Genomic DNA, 15290 nt, shown 5'->3' with positions numbered 1-15290 from the left:
GTGAAAGAAGACAATTGGTTGTGGACTCGTCTCGATTACAGAAACGCAGAGTTCATCTCCTGACCCTGCCCCCTCTGACCGCGGCCCTGGCATGGAGGATCCTCATCTTTGATCACTGAAGGGTGGAGGTGCTGATCCGACCTCATGGGGGCCAAAGGCCAAACTCACCCCGCCCTGTTTACCCTGCACTTGGCTACCGATGACCCCTCCTTCCGGAAAGATCCAGGGGGTTCTGGGTTAGTTTGGGCAAGGCAGGATACCATGACCTGTCTAGACACCACTGCTTGTTACCCGGGTGTTGCCAAGGGGATACAATTATGAACTTTGACCTCAAATGTAGTTGGTTAGGAGCCACTTTAGTCATCTTTTAATTTAGAGACTTGTGGGTGGGAGTGGGTAGATGTTTACGAAGTGTAGTGACGCAGCATGTGTGTGGACCTCCTGAAGAAATTTCAGTTGTCCTTTCATTCTGAAAAATATATTTGAAAAACCATGATGAAGTGATTTTTGGGTCACGTTTTTTGGATCAATGTTTTATATTTTGCTTTACATTTGGAGCCATTCAACCATACATTTCAGTAAGTATTCATTGAAACAGCTTGTTGCATTTCCCGCTACTGAAAATATTTTGATGTTTTATTTAAAAGTAACTGTATTGGTGTTTTTTCATTGGAAGAGAAGCCAAAAATCCTTTTTTTTGTCTGCTTGGTGATGAAAGATGGTGGTTCCTACACCTCTCGAGACAAAGATTTCATGTGATATATGCCTTTAATGTTGCGTTTTAATTGAATCTTCACATGGATATTCTGACCTATGCTTTCGTTACCTACCTTAATCAACTGTAGCACGTGAACCTGCTGGGGTGTTTGGGCTTTTCCTCGACAATAGATGTAGTGATTCCACTATCATGGCCGTCACCAGCGACCCCGCCCTCCGCTTTGGCACTCAGTAACAGTTAAAATGGCAGCATGCAGCAAAATGAGTGAGAACGAAGAAGGACGACGCCCACCGTTGCGAGCACGGTTGACTGAGTTGTTTAGTCAAACACGGTATTTTCAGTTATGTGTCTGTGATCACTCAAATTCGGCATTCATCAAATGATTGTGACCATAGAAGTATTTTTGCTTTTAGCAGTTACGACACATTGTTCTGTATATTTTTACTTAATACAGAGTGCTTCTCTCAGGTTGCCATTTTCCCCTCATTCTGTGCATCTCATATTTGACCTCTTGAGTTATTTTTTTAATGAATTTTTGATCCTCCTGATTGTATTTTCATGACTGGACGGCACTATCATTGGTATTCTAAAGTGGTGCTTGTACAGGAGTTCAGTGGCTGTGTTCTTTGCACATAAAAAATTAATTAACTGCTATGATCACTGCTCGTTTTAACCCTTTGCTCAAAGTACTCTTTTTTTTTTTTTTTTTTTAACGTCGTTGTCAGTAAGCAGTAAGAATAAGTAGAACGCATCTACACAGTTCTGTGTGTATTTTCTCTTTAATTGGATCTAATCTTTTATAATATTTCACTTTTTTAATTAGTATACTCTCTTTCTCTCTCTCTCACTCTATATATCTATCTATATATATATATATATATATATATATATATATATATATATATATATATATATATATATAGTGACAAACACTCCTCCTGAATAACCTGCTGTTTTGTGTTGTGTTCTACTTTCACAGTGTGGAGTGACTGTGGATGAACAGGAGGAAGATGTCATGCTCCAGAAGAGTTTTTGGAGATGATGTTGCTTCTCTCGCTGCAGCATGGAGCGCCCACTTTGTGCCGTCGTCAGCTATGATGCGTAACCACAAGCTGAGTGACAGGTCCGTCCCTTTGGAGCTCAAGGGGTTTTAGGTGAGTGGGATGTATCCTTGACCCCCTGTCCAGCTGTGTCAGCTGAAGTGGCGAAATCAAATATATATGTCAATAAGTCTAATCTTTTAGAGAATAATTCCCTTTTACACCGATTCAGTGAGGCATTTCAACTTATAGTAATAAAGTAATAAAGACCTGTATGAATGCTGTTTTCTTACAAGGTTTTATTCATGGAGATCAAACTCAATCCTAATTACCAACAATGACTGATTTTGTTGGTGATACATTCAAAATAAAAATGTATCCTTCAAAAACAATTGTGATCTAATGTATCAAAAAGTCTAAATTGCTGTCGTGGAGTAGAAACCCGTTATTATTGACCGTGTGGCAGACATATTATAAAGTAATAAGAAAACTCTGGTTCTTTGATTCGTGATCATATTAGCATAACAAATACAGGCAAATAAACAATGGCAATCTTTTTTTTTTCAAATTGGGAGCTTCTAATAAAATATTTTTTTATATATATATATATTTTTTTATATTGTTTTGTCACAATATCATACTCATCATCATGCATATGACTTCTTTATGTCTTATTTTTTTCTTTTGGATGGTGGTCTGCAGCCCAATGGTCCAGTAGTTTCAGAAAGTCCATACTACTGTACATACTAGGGCAAACACTGTTCGGTTTCATCACACGTCCAAAAATAGGTCGTAAATTGCCCCGTGTCTGTTCTAATGATTAGGATCCGCTTATATGTAATTCATGCAACCAGGAAATTCAGGCTGTGTTATTCCTCTTCTAATTCTTTTTTGGTACAACTTGTGACAGTTAAAAGAAAATACTCTGTATGATAGAAATTGGAAGTCTGGTACATGTAGAATTCACAACCATTGAAGAGCTCTTCTCCAACACCAGATGAATCCAAATTTTGAAGTTTTCAGGACATGCTGTGTTGTGATATAAGGAACTCAAACGATACGGTGCGAAATAAAATTAAAGACAAAGTCAAGAATGCCGTAAAATATTAAGTGTAAAAGCAAAAGTGTTCACAGAACTTGAAACTACTATTTTCCACAATGTTACACAAAAGACAGAGGAGGTGTCACCTTCAGTGCCAACCATTGTCCTGCTGCACCTTGTTGTCCCGTTTAAACACGGAACTAAGGCAAATTGGTGAGTGGGATGGAGTGGAGACTATACTGTCTATATATTTGGGCGGTCTGTCCATATGTGTGGATTTTTGTGACAATGTCCATGGTGTCCTCGTCGTTCCCTTTTCAATCTGTGATGTGCTGCAGTTTCCTCCAACTATTCAACAATAATAATATGGATCTTCCCCATATTGTGATCTGACAAGTATGTAGGATAAAGTCTGTCCAACCTTGATGGATACTCATAATGTTAGTCAAGTTTTATTGCTTCTTAATGTAAGAAGTGCGACGGCACAATCCTCTCGTCAGGCACAGACGAACCTCCAGAAATCAGACTGGATCATTTTGTGCTCCATATTCTGTCCACTGATGAGGCACCAATCATTGCCACTAATTATCGGCCGTGTTTGTACATGCTGAAACAGAATAAAACGGGTCATGAAATTCTGAAATTGGCGATAAATATTGTGCTATCTGACTGAGAAGCAGGAAAATATGGCGCAGTCTCGCCAAAACTGCTTATGAAAATCCAAACTGTCACTCCCTGTTTTCATGAATGTGACTTCACATGAACTGCTGCACATGGGAACATTTTTCTGTTCCTTCTCGACATAAGGATGATTTATTGGTGCAGAAGGTGCTTGCCTGGAGTCTTTCGAAAGTATACAATCAAATTGTGATACACAGACAAGAGTTTCAATGTTGACCTCGCTATTGATTTTTGCAAGGAAAGGATGTTTTTTGGGATCAAAAGAGAAAACATTTTCATGTTCAACTTGACTGTAATTTGGCAGGTCGCTCCTGACGTTTATTCAAGTTCTGTCTGGCTCGACTTGATGCACTGTATGAATATATATATATACAGTATTTTCATTATATGTTAGGAACTTGAGAGATGGACAACAAATTAATTTAGATTAATTAATTACAAGAAAAAAGTACTTTTCAAAATAAAAACAACACAGATTAATTGCCAATAAACTGTAGCTTAGAGCGAACATCTTTCACTGCACCAATTCCAGGTGCACCACATCACACAATGTGATGTCAGAACCCAAACTTCCATCATGAAGGAAATTGAATGAGATTGTGCTCATAGATGGGAGATTAAAAGAGAAGCACAAAATAGAAACTCAATTTTGATCATTCTGGTGTCATAATAATTGAGTGTCATCCCTACTTTTTACGCGTTGTAATCCATCTTCCAGTTTATGTATCTTCATTTATCAGTTTGCTTAATGCTAAAAGGCTAATAGCCACACGTCTCAGCACTGAAATTAAAATAATGCATGCATTATACTCTGTCCTCCACATTGTAATAAACCATTTCAAATATATTTAAACTCATTTCCTGTCTGCAGAGAAGTCTCCCTTTGAACCCAGACATGGTGGACACATGTGGAAAAAGTATACTGATGTTTTTTTTCTCTGTTGCTTCTTTAGTGGACAAAAGTCTTGACTGTTTTTTCTTCCGAGGGTCACTCAAACACGGTGTGTGAAATGAGAGTTGCCTGGGTGTGACTTTTCCAGAAAGCATCCGCTTCCTATTGTGTGGCCAGTCAACTTCTGCCTGCACCAGCGCTCTGACTTCCATACATGAGAGATCAAGGGTTACCTAGGTGCTTTTGAGAAGGAAGGGCTCAATGTGAGCGGGGACAAACCCGTCCACAAAATACTAATTTCCTTTGCACGTTCGCTGCCCTAGTGGGGATTCAGACAGGGTCAGTGACAGCCACGGAGGTTGAAGGTTTTTCTCCTCCATTGCTGCTTAATGAAATCTTGTGCTTGCTTTTCTGCTGCCTGTACTGTATGTGGCTGAAAGTTTGGCAGAGGGAAGTTTGTTCGGGCTGTTTATCCGCTGCCAGACAGAGGCACCTCATGTAGAAAGGTAGAGGTAGTTTTGTCCACCTCCTCATTCTTGCTGAAAAGTTCAGTCGCTGAGCCACGGCATTAACTTGTATTCTAACAAGATTAAAATATATTCGTCCTGGGGATTAGCATAGTTAGGTGTCCTTTTGCCTCTTTCTCTCCAGCGCTGGTGTGGCGACGGTGGGCTTTGATCTGTGTTGCGAGGCAAGAGTCCTGGCTTGGGCCGAGCCATTCGAGTGCCAAGTGTGAAATTGGCCTGATGTCATCCCCATTCTTCACCTTTTACATCTTTCACCACTTTAATTATGTTTCCGCCACAAAGGCCAAGCACCTCGGAGCAGATTCCACTCTGGGCTGTAGGAAGCGTTTAGGAAAAACTTTGGGTAAATGACACAGTAGGGGTGAGTGATTGTGTGAGAGGTCAGGGTTTGGGACTGAGGCACTGATTCCCTCGTGATGTTTCCTGTGCCATCTGCCATTTTCAGGTCATTTTGAGCAATTTCAAGACCTGTAAAGGGCAACGATTGAACTTTTCATATGAAACCTATTCAACCAAATACATCTTTAGAGTTGCTGTGGGTGGAAAAAAAGTAAACATTGGGAAGTTAAGTTGCGTCTGAAAAAGAGAATATGTTGGAAATCCCACAGCACGTTACGAAGAGTGTGGGCCGATTTGTCGAGGGCAAATGAAGGAAAAAGTGTGTGTTGCTAAAACAAGCAGGGAGGCACTAAAAGTTCAGATGCAGTAGCTCTCGAGTGCAAAAAGAGTTGTTTCACCAACTGCAAATTAGCGTTGTGTTCACAGAGAGGTCCGACTAAGAAGCTTTGGAAGAATGGACAGACTTCTAAAGAGTTCTCGGGCAGAGACTTGGCGGATCCTTTGAGCTTCTAATTGAAGGTGCTGAATATGAAGTGATCTTGTAGCTCCACCAAACTAGATGTAGCTATGGCGTCTAAAATACACTCCAATACTGCATTGTTTTTATACCACTTCACATGTTACAAACTCAGTTGAATAAATATTGTTGCTTTATGATTAACTTATCGTGATATCAGATGAGTTGAGGCTGGAAACACCTGAGATACACAGGCTGATGTTGCTGTTTCGTCACCCTGGTGGCAGTCATGCCGCTCATTATTGGATGTGAATGTCATTAGAGATTCATCATTTCCCGTTGTTGAATTGAAACTTATTTTTGTGACACACATCTCCTCTGCTTTTCAGCAAGGCTTATGGGTAATACTGCAAGGCAGCTTCCTTCGCCTTGACCCTGATCTTGTGTCCTCCATGTCAAGCCAATCCTCCTCACAAGGCCTCGGTGATTAATCATACCTCAGTTTGTTATTGTTAAAATTATCATACATTACCCTGTTTCTCAATTAAATACGGACTCACCGGCCACTTGGATATGCCGCTCCACATCAACCACTTCATGTCACCATGTTAAGAATCTGAATGAAGACTGCGCAGACTTGCCTGTCCAAAATATACCACACATACAGTGTACTTTCAAATGTCCTGGGAGTGAGGCCTCTGATACTAATATTGACTACACTTGCTCGACGGATCGATGAGGCTGGTTGTAGACGTTTTTGGCAACTTTCGCCGAGGATCCCAGAGTCTATTAGCAGAATTAGCCACCAAGCTAACTGGTCCGGTTCCGTCACAACATGCCATCAGCGCTGACTCGATCAGTGTGCAGAGTGGAGATTGATCTTATGTTATTATATGCATTTTATTTCCGTTGTTGTTGTACTGTTGTATATGTCTACATTTGTTGAGTCTAAATTGTTCTTTATTCAGTATTGTGTCCATGCGTTTTTAATTTAATTTGGTTTGTTTATTTAAGTGTCAAACTGACTAAATAATCGTAGTGTCTGTAGTTTTCTTTACAGATGCTTCAAAAACTGGCATTTTCTAGCAAATCTTTCAAAAAAGTTGGGAATAATCCAGATCGAACGGTATGTAATTTAGCGACGTGTCTATCAGATGGTTATCCTAACATTGCGCCTGTGTCAAAGCTGACATGTAGGAATTTAGTCAAAACAGGTGAAGCATGAATGAAGGTGGTTATGGGTGACCAGGGGTTACCGGTGTAAGTGAGGAGGGAAGGCAGGTCCTGCTGGGAGGAGGGGGTCCTGCAGAAGACCTCTCAGCATGTAAAGGCTGACCTATCCAATGTGGAAATCACAGACACTGACCTATTGATGAAACATTAATGTCAGAACAGACACTTGCCATGTTCAGTCATGGACCTGCACAGCCTGGGTTGCTTTTTTTAAATCATAGCCGACATACTATTTGTGCCGGAGAAACCCATCTTGTGAGCTCCACTTGTTCACGGCAGAATTATTGTATGTTGAACAGCTGACATCGGTGTGAGAACGGTTTTCGTCTCTCTGCTCACCTTCTGCGTCCCTGTGTCCCTCCATAGATTCTGCTGCTGTTCCTGCTCAGAGGAGTTGGCTTTTGTAACCATGGTTAAAGATGGCCCTTCCTTCTATTATCACCTCAGCATCCTTCCTCCTTGTTGCTCCAGCATAAGGGTGTTCCCTCTCTCTCCTGTTCCCTTGCTGTGATCGTGCTCTAACAGGTGTGACCCATGTCATCACTGTTCATTTCAGAGCATAAAGAAACTGGCTTTAAATATTATGCTGAACTTGTTCTCAAGTTGCAGCCTACAAATTTGCTCGCTTGGAAACTTACTTATAAATGAGAGTATTGCCAGTGTTGGTGTCCCTAGCTGAACTTTTGGAAAGCTTTGCCACCTTTTGAATATTTCCAAACTTTCTATTGAAGGGACTGAATGAAGCACTGAAACAACAGGGGGTGCAAGCGGATGAGTTCTTGGGGAGGAACAAAAATGAATGAAACGGGTTGCTGTGTGTGCTTTTGGGAAGTGGGGGGCTACGAGGGAGTATGAAATAAAAGTGTTCGTAATATGTGTGCGCAAGAATGGAAGCTGCGAGTTGGTGAGTGAGAAGACTGTGTGGAGAATGGGTTACCAAGAGGAGGGAGGGGGGGGAAACCAGCCACCTGCAGCCATGACAGGCTTTGACCTTCGTTTCTCTCACCCCCACCTCTTCCCCCTTCTCTCTCTCCCTGTCTCCTTCTCCCCCCTCCATCTGTGGACTGAAGCTCGGGCTCATTTCGGCGGCATGGATGAAGACTGACCGTCATGAAGACAGTCCTGGGAGCAGCAGTGTCGGCTTGAACGTACAAAGACTAATGGCGCAAGTATGAAAATGCAGATAAGGGGTTGTTGTCAAAACAAGCCTGGGGATTGTTCAAGGCCTCGCTGGTGCATAATGTTTTAATCTCAATGATTGCAACGCTCCACCAGTAAAATAATACACCGCCTTGCAAAACATGGGACCAACAGTGAGGATGAACTGGTGACACGTTAAATGGCTCGTATGTAGTCGGACGACCCCCTTATAAACACAAAACATTCAGTTGTAAACTACTCTTAAACATCACTACTAGTCTACTGTCGACATCAAACGTAGATCCACAGTTTTAGTATAAAATCTAGAAGAAAATCTGTTTAATTGCATCGCGATAGCATTGCATGTTTTTGTGCATAATGTGTGAGATAATGTATGTTGGTAGGTTAATTTCTGTCAGTGTTAGATTGTACTCGTAGTCTTTTGTGCTGTTTGTGCTCTGTCTTACCTGGGTAACAAACAGAGGTTACATGGGATGTTATGATTCCCCTTGCACTTATTGTTTTGATTAGAACTGTTTATTTATTGCGCAATGACTCTTCGTTTGCCTTTAAAAAAAAGCCTTTTCGAGAATCAGTTTAGGATTATGATTTTACTATAGAAACTACAGACAGACAATTTGATAAAAGGGTGTGTCATATTGTCATATGTTTGCTCTGTATCTTGTACTTGAACTTTGTGTTTTCTTAAAGGAGACGTTCATTGGCAAGAGTTGTTTTTAAGTTGTTGTAAGTAGTTGTTTGGGACGCATGACGTACTGTATCACAAAAAAAAAGATTAGAATCCCATACACTTCTCTTATAATGTCAGAGGCAATACAAAGTGGGACAGCTGATTGACAAACATGACCCGCACTAACTGCGCAGCGCGAGTTGTGAATGTGTCTTTAGCCTAGAATAGCATACTTTAGAAGTGCTAATTCTGTATTAATATTTATATCTCACATTTTAAATCGCTATGAATTAATTGTAATTCTCATTTGCGCTGTATACATACATATATTTAAGTCCTTATTATTATGTTTAAAGGATGTGTTCATCATGCTATCTAAAGTAAAACCTCTGGCTTCTGTGCTATAAAACATTTTCGAGTGTTTTATTTCTTCCCCACGATGAATCATTTTTGATCACAGCATTTGTTTCATGTGACGTTTTTTTTTTTTAAACCATGCAAATCCTATTGAAATGATCGAAAATCAGGAGAATGAACCAAGTTGGCAAGATAAACGTCCTGATAAATAGGTGAATTTGATCATGAAACTTTTTTTTCAGGAGCCTTCTGTTTGGTTGTTTTTCTCTCCTCTAGCAAGTTCTCATGTTACGCTAGAAGTTATTTGTGCGTCTCTGTATCTGCAGCTCCTTCACTCAAGGGTTGATTTTGCAATTGTGCTTGTGTTTTCTGTTAAATCAAGACTTTTTTGCCCTTCAACGTTCTCATTAGTCTGTCTCCTCAATTATTTCCCTCCTGCAGCCATGTGAAACCAAAAGTTTATTTTTCTGTTATTTTTTTTTCCATAGATAACCCAGAAATCACTGAAGACGCCTCCAATAGAAGGTAACATCAGAAAAACTTGAAGATTATTTTACACTTAAGTAACCAGCATTCACATTTAGACTAGCATTAATTCATACCTTTAAAGTAAATTCTTTTTCTAAAATCTTTTGTAAATGAAACATGAAGCGAGATAAACATCAAGTGGTTTTCTGTTCTTGACTCACTGTCCGTGTTAAGGGGTGTTTGTGAAGCCATTTTATCTTTTGTATGTGGTTGAGTTTGCACTTGTTAATGAATAAACCACTCTGGAGCATTGCTGTTAAACTTCCTGCAAATCAACATGTCAGAGGCTTGTGTTGTATAATCTTTCAGGTTTATTTACTCTTCTTTTGTAACTTTAAAGAGGCAGTTAATTACACAATTAATACATGATTGAAACTATGTACATTTATACCAAAGAATACTTCCAACATAAAATAAAAAATAGCATTGTACTCTACAACTCTGTGCTGTACTTTCATTTGAACATATATAGATAGAATATATACGCTGATGAGTAGATTCAATACGTCGTAACCAGCAGTTGGTTTGTTTGTGGTCATAAAGGCATTCAGCTTAATTAGTCTGCATTTGAAGTGACACTGCTGCTCTGATCTGGCACAGTTCCGTTCTAATAAAAAGTTCAGACTCTGAACTTTTAAGGCAAAGTGTGTTTTCTGTTTGGTGGGTCTCTTTTGTTTTAATTCACACACACTTGTTTGCAGATATACAATAAAAACACTTTTCAAAGGCAAAAAAGTCCACAATTTGGTATGGATACCGTCTTCAATGTTGCTCGGTCACACATTTGTCGATGAAGAGCAAAAGTTACAAACACAGCTGTTTGCCCAACAAATTGCAGCTTTCATGCAAAGGCCCCGTAGACTTCTTTTCCATTCACAAACAAGAAAAAAAAAAAACCTTCAAACAAAAGGAAGTTATTGCAAGATAAACAAGCGTGTGAACACCTCAGATATCTACTCTAAAGCAACACTGGTCATTGGATAGATTCTTTTTTTCTCAATATAATCTATATAAATACACATATGAAGTCCTTTGAACAACAATAAGCCATTTCCAACAGACAGATTTGCCTTCATTTATGATATATGTGATAGAAATGTACTGTATATATATAAAGATTTCACAATCACCTGCATGTGTAGTGGAGTGTTATTCATTGTCTCGATGCTACTGAGTTGTTTCAGGCAGCATGTCAGCCTTTAATTCACTTCAGAGTTACAAAACATGAGTGGTATTGCTATTTAAAACTATAACAGCTGCGTTGGTGTCAAAGAAAAAAAACAACACAACACAATATAACTGCTTAAAGGCTATGAAATGACCACATACATTATAGTGGCCTGTTAGGGAAAAAAAATCGCTACATCTCTTCTCTCTGTACATGATTTTTTTTTTTTTTTTAGAAAAATTCTGACACTGGAAAAATCTGTCTCAATTTATAAAATACAACAAGCGTGGAAATAAAACTGTTATATTTAAATTCACAGTATGCCTGGGTGCAGCAGAAAAATATTCTTTGGACTTCAAGTTCACTGACAAAGGTCTCAAGTGCCAGTGGCATAGAAATGTAGAGTGTGGACAATCATGAAAAAGCTGTGTTTCGGCCTATAAAATGGAGTGTAGCTTCTGCTTGACAACAACAAACAATGGAAAACTTTATACATCTTTTTTTTTAATAGACGTGAGATTGCAGAAATATCTTTCTTTCCTTTTTTTAAACGATTTATGCTGGTATACTTTATACACTGGCCCTTTATTCAGAGAGATTATTGCATTGTAGGGTGATTGATCCTCCCATCAGAACAGGAACCTAGAGAGACGTGTGGGTGTCTAAACACTCCTGAAGGGACTTCAGTAGCCCTTTTTTTTTTTTTTACAGTTTCCAATGTGTTCTGATGATTCATATCTCTGTATGGGTGTTGTCACGGCAACCGTAGGTTCTGTGGGGAAGATTCAATCGCTGTCTGATTTGTCGTCCTTTGACGTGACGGTGGCGTGATTGTAGAGTCCCTGTGCCATCAGGTGCAGTGCCAGGCTGTTCTTGGTGCCGCTGGCCTTCTTGATTTTGGCCCTCTTGTTCTGGAACCAGATCTTGATCTGGGACTCGTTGAGGCCAAGTTCTTGCGCCAGGTTCTGACGCCTCTGTTCCGTCAGGTACCGGTTCGTCTGAAACTCTGATTTGAGTCTTTGCAGCTGCTCTGCGGTGAAGGCCGTGCGTGGTCGCTTGTCCTCTTTGCTGGTCGTTTTCTTCTTTGGTTTGCGAGATCTCGGTCCTGATGAGACGTGGCGGAGGATAAATATGTTCCATTAGAGTCAGAAGAACAAAATATATGGGTCAAACATGAACAGTGCCAACATCGATTCCCCCCACTTGGCACCCCTCTGCGCACTGACGTAACCACCGATCCTTTTTATTTGTGCCAGACCGTTTGCTTTACTCTAAAAGACAAACCGAACGAACGTGCTGGAAATATTCCTCATAGACATGCAGTAAAGAAATTGCACTGAAAATGGCTCAGGTTGAGCACCTTCCTAAATAGGTTAGTTCTCTGTGTAGTTTCATTTTAACATGCGAAGCAATTCAATGTAAAAACTGACTGATGAACTCACGTGAATATTGTTGAATATATGTCAAAACGAAATGCAAGTACTCTGTTTTGTATTTTTCTATTAAAATCCTGTAAACGTAAGCGCATTACAAACACACATGGATTCATAGTTCGCGTCACAGCTCGGATATGGGTCAACGATTTCGCGTTTAAATTTGGACCACGTGGTGTTAACGTTGCGTAAATGAAGCTATGAAACTTCGACGATTCGTTTTGATATGTGAAATTAATGGTAGACGAAGACTTGCATCAGCTGCGTTTCGCGTTGTGACGTAAAGATACGACAAATTGGGACAAACATTTGAGTTGCTCGTTTAAATGTATTTAAATTGGCTGTAGATTTAATCATTCAACTGACTCACCATCAAACAGAACCGCGCTTTTTAGATGTATTAAATTGATAATTAAAGAATAACTTGCGCATTTTGCGCCTCCAATCTGGGGCACTAAAATATAAAATTAATAATAAAAATGCAGGAAATTCATTTGGTATTCAGGTTACTGGTTAATACTGCCAAAGGGTGATTTTCCTGAATGTACAATGTGTACCAGTTCTCAATATATTTATATTTACAAAATTGCAAAACAAGTAACATAAACATTCAGCCAGTGATGAAACGGTGCGTCATGCTAACATTGCAACATCGTTAATGATGATTATAAGCAAATGTATCTTTACAAACAAATGTAAGTTATCTGCAAAACAGTAAGTGACGCTATGAGCAGCGATACAAGAAATATTTGGTACATTTATTGACATTCATATCTTATAATAGCCGGACCGTTGTGAGTTTGACAAATATAGGTCAAGAAAAAAACGGGTCAAAATGTTTTTTTTTAAAAAGCATTGTCGCGTGAGAATGTGAATTAAACGAAGTGGAGCTACAATGAAATACAGCTTCAAAACCAGCTCATATGAATACACTATATTTCAAATGCAACGTTATTGTGTGTATAGCAAAACAACGGTGAATAAAATGATCTTTCAAAAAAACAATATGACAACCTTAAAGACAAACCTTTTCTCCCTTCCAGGTGGGTTGTAAAAGTGTTACACGGGTGATTAGAGCATTTAAAATACTTCACAAGAGTCAATCTTTTGTGAGAGAAAAACAAGTAAATAAACGAGTCATGTGTAAAGAATTCTGACGTAGTCATGAAACTGGAATTTGGGGGTGTTTTGACAGTTTCATTCATGAAAAGAAAGAAGCTATATGTATGTATATCCCCTCCCTTCCACGATGCTGCTCACTCACTCTTACACACACGCGCGCGCACACACACACACACACACACACACACACACACACACGCTCTCTATAGTACTGAGGACACATCAACCAATAGGAAACGTTGCTAACATCACTGACTCAGCCAGGTGGTTTCGAGCGCAAGATAAATCCGGCTTCCTTTTCTCTGCACTCGTTTTCTTTCTTGTCATTTTGCAGATTAAAGTCTCGTCTCTTGCATGAAGTGATTCAGGGCACCACACGTTTGCTCGTTTTCAATTTGGATGAAGGCCTGTTGTCATCCCGAGCTCCTTACGCTACCTCCCAAAAGATAATGAGACTATTTGGTGTTTTGCTGCAGAGGGAATGTGAATCTTGAATGACTGTTTCCCTTCGAACGACCGAAAAACTCCTACAACTCGTAGTAGTCGCCTACGCTGCCATACGGCGTTGCATAATGCATGAGAACGAGTTGTACTCCACTTTTACGCACATTTACGCACAGTTTGGCAACTTCTCCGCTCCCTGGAAGATCCCTTACTATATATTTATTTATTTTTTTACTCGTATTTAAGCAAGAACGTGTGTACCTCGTTGATCAATAAATGAATAAACAACTGTGTGTGTGCGCGTGTTATTATTTCACGAGCGAATAAGCAATCTATAGTCTTGTCATTTTAACTTGGCGCATTTTTTTCTAAGAACATGCATGTCTTTCTTACTCAAATATCGTCCGTCGACTCGTCAGCTAAAATGACTTTTCTGCCTCGTTTTAAAATATTTGCTCATGTTTTAATCCATGATTTTTATTTTGAACCTTTAAGTGCTTTTGCTAAAATAATACAGTCGCTTACACGCTTGTTAGGATCCCGATCTGGGAGTCGAGACTAAATTCTGTTCTCGTTTAGTTTTATGTTTATATATATATATATATTTTGTATGTGAAATGTTTGGGTCAGTGTGTCTACGGTTTGCAGAAGTGGAATCCGAACTAACCTGACGAAGGTCTGTCCGAGTATCTGGTGCAGTAGACCCAGGCGGGCCACAACATTGGCTGCTGGGACGGGTTCGGGTTGGAGCTGGCTTGGGAACTGTCCGAATCTGAGCTTAGGCACTGGTCCCCGCTCTCCCCGCGGGACTTGAGGGGCTCCTCGGCGGCTATGGCTGGCTTCTTGGCCCCGGTGACCGTGTGTGGGGTGGACGTACCCTCCGTCGGCACCGTGCTTCCCACCGGCTCCGTCTGTGGAGCGGCGGGGCTGCTGTTGTTGTGCAGCTCCGGCGATTCCCGACTTCTCTCGTCCCGGTTGCTGTCCTTTCTGCGTCCGAAATCCGGGCGCAGGATGTTGTCGATGAAGAAATTGGTGACCCGGTGCGGAATCTGCAGGTTCCCCGGCGCTTGCAGCAGAGGAAGGATGGCTCTGTTGGACTCGTCCGCCGACCCCTGTCTCTCTCTGTGATCATTTTCTTCCATTCTGATTGACGCTCTTCTTTAACCCCTTTATCGCTGCAGAAAGCTGGTTAAAATCAAACTAGAATTGGAAAAACTCAAATTCTTTTCAGCGCTTTGGACACCATGCAAAGCTTTGCCCTAGTGTCCTTTGATAAAAACATACTTTCAAGCATTAAATCCTCGAAATCTTTGCGCTCAAACATGTGCCATGCGCGCAGCGTCCAATTTATCCAATTTAGGAAGCAGAGTGTCGTCTACAGCTAAACTAAACTAAATAAAGACAGTGCTAAACTGATGCTCTAATACTCTCACTCTGGAGTTTGCTTCTTATTTTCAATACGAGCCCCCTTGAGTGAC

The 15290-nt window shown here is 40.3% G+C and overlaps 1 protein-coding gene and 1 long non-coding RNA gene across 3 annotated transcripts in view; one reads left to right on the top strand and one right to left on the bottom strand.

The window, feature by feature from the left end:
- The window catches only part of LOC128756046 (uncharacterized), a 23547-nt gene extending 13463 nt beyond the window's left edge, over window positions 1-10084 (top strand). The window contains exons 3-5 of one of the 2 annotated variants that reach the window (XR_008414188.1): window positions 1698-1872; window positions 8000-8098; window positions 9606-10084. This is a non-coding gene — a long non-coding RNA (uncharacterized LOC128756046). Of the gene's footprint in view, window positions 1-1697; window positions 1873-7999 lie in introns of both variants that reach the window. The other variant, XR_008414187.1, reaches the window with a different exon arrangement.
- en2a (engrailed homeobox 2a) lies at window positions 9791-15290 on the bottom strand. The gene is made up of 2 exons (XM_053860184.1): window positions 14480-15290; window positions 9791-11918 (listed from the first exon to the last, which is right to left on the bottom strand). Exons 1-2 carry the CDS (start codon window positions 14952-14954, stop codon window positions 11599-11601), a joined length of 795 nt encoding a protein of 264 aa, XP_053716159.1. The 5' UTR covers window positions 14955-15290; the 3' UTR covers window positions 9791-11598.

This window comes from Synchiropus splendidus, chromosome 3 (genome assembly GCF_027744825.2).
Source record: "Synchiropus splendidus isolate RoL2022-P1 chromosome 3, RoL_Sspl_1.0, whole genome shotgun sequence".
Lineage (NCBI taxonomy): Eukaryota > Metazoa > Chordata > Actinopteri > Syngnathiformes > Callionymidae > Synchiropus > Synchiropus splendidus.
The sequence above is the reverse complement of the archived record's forward strand: the minus strand, read 5'-3'. Positions and strand labels throughout refer to the sequence as shown.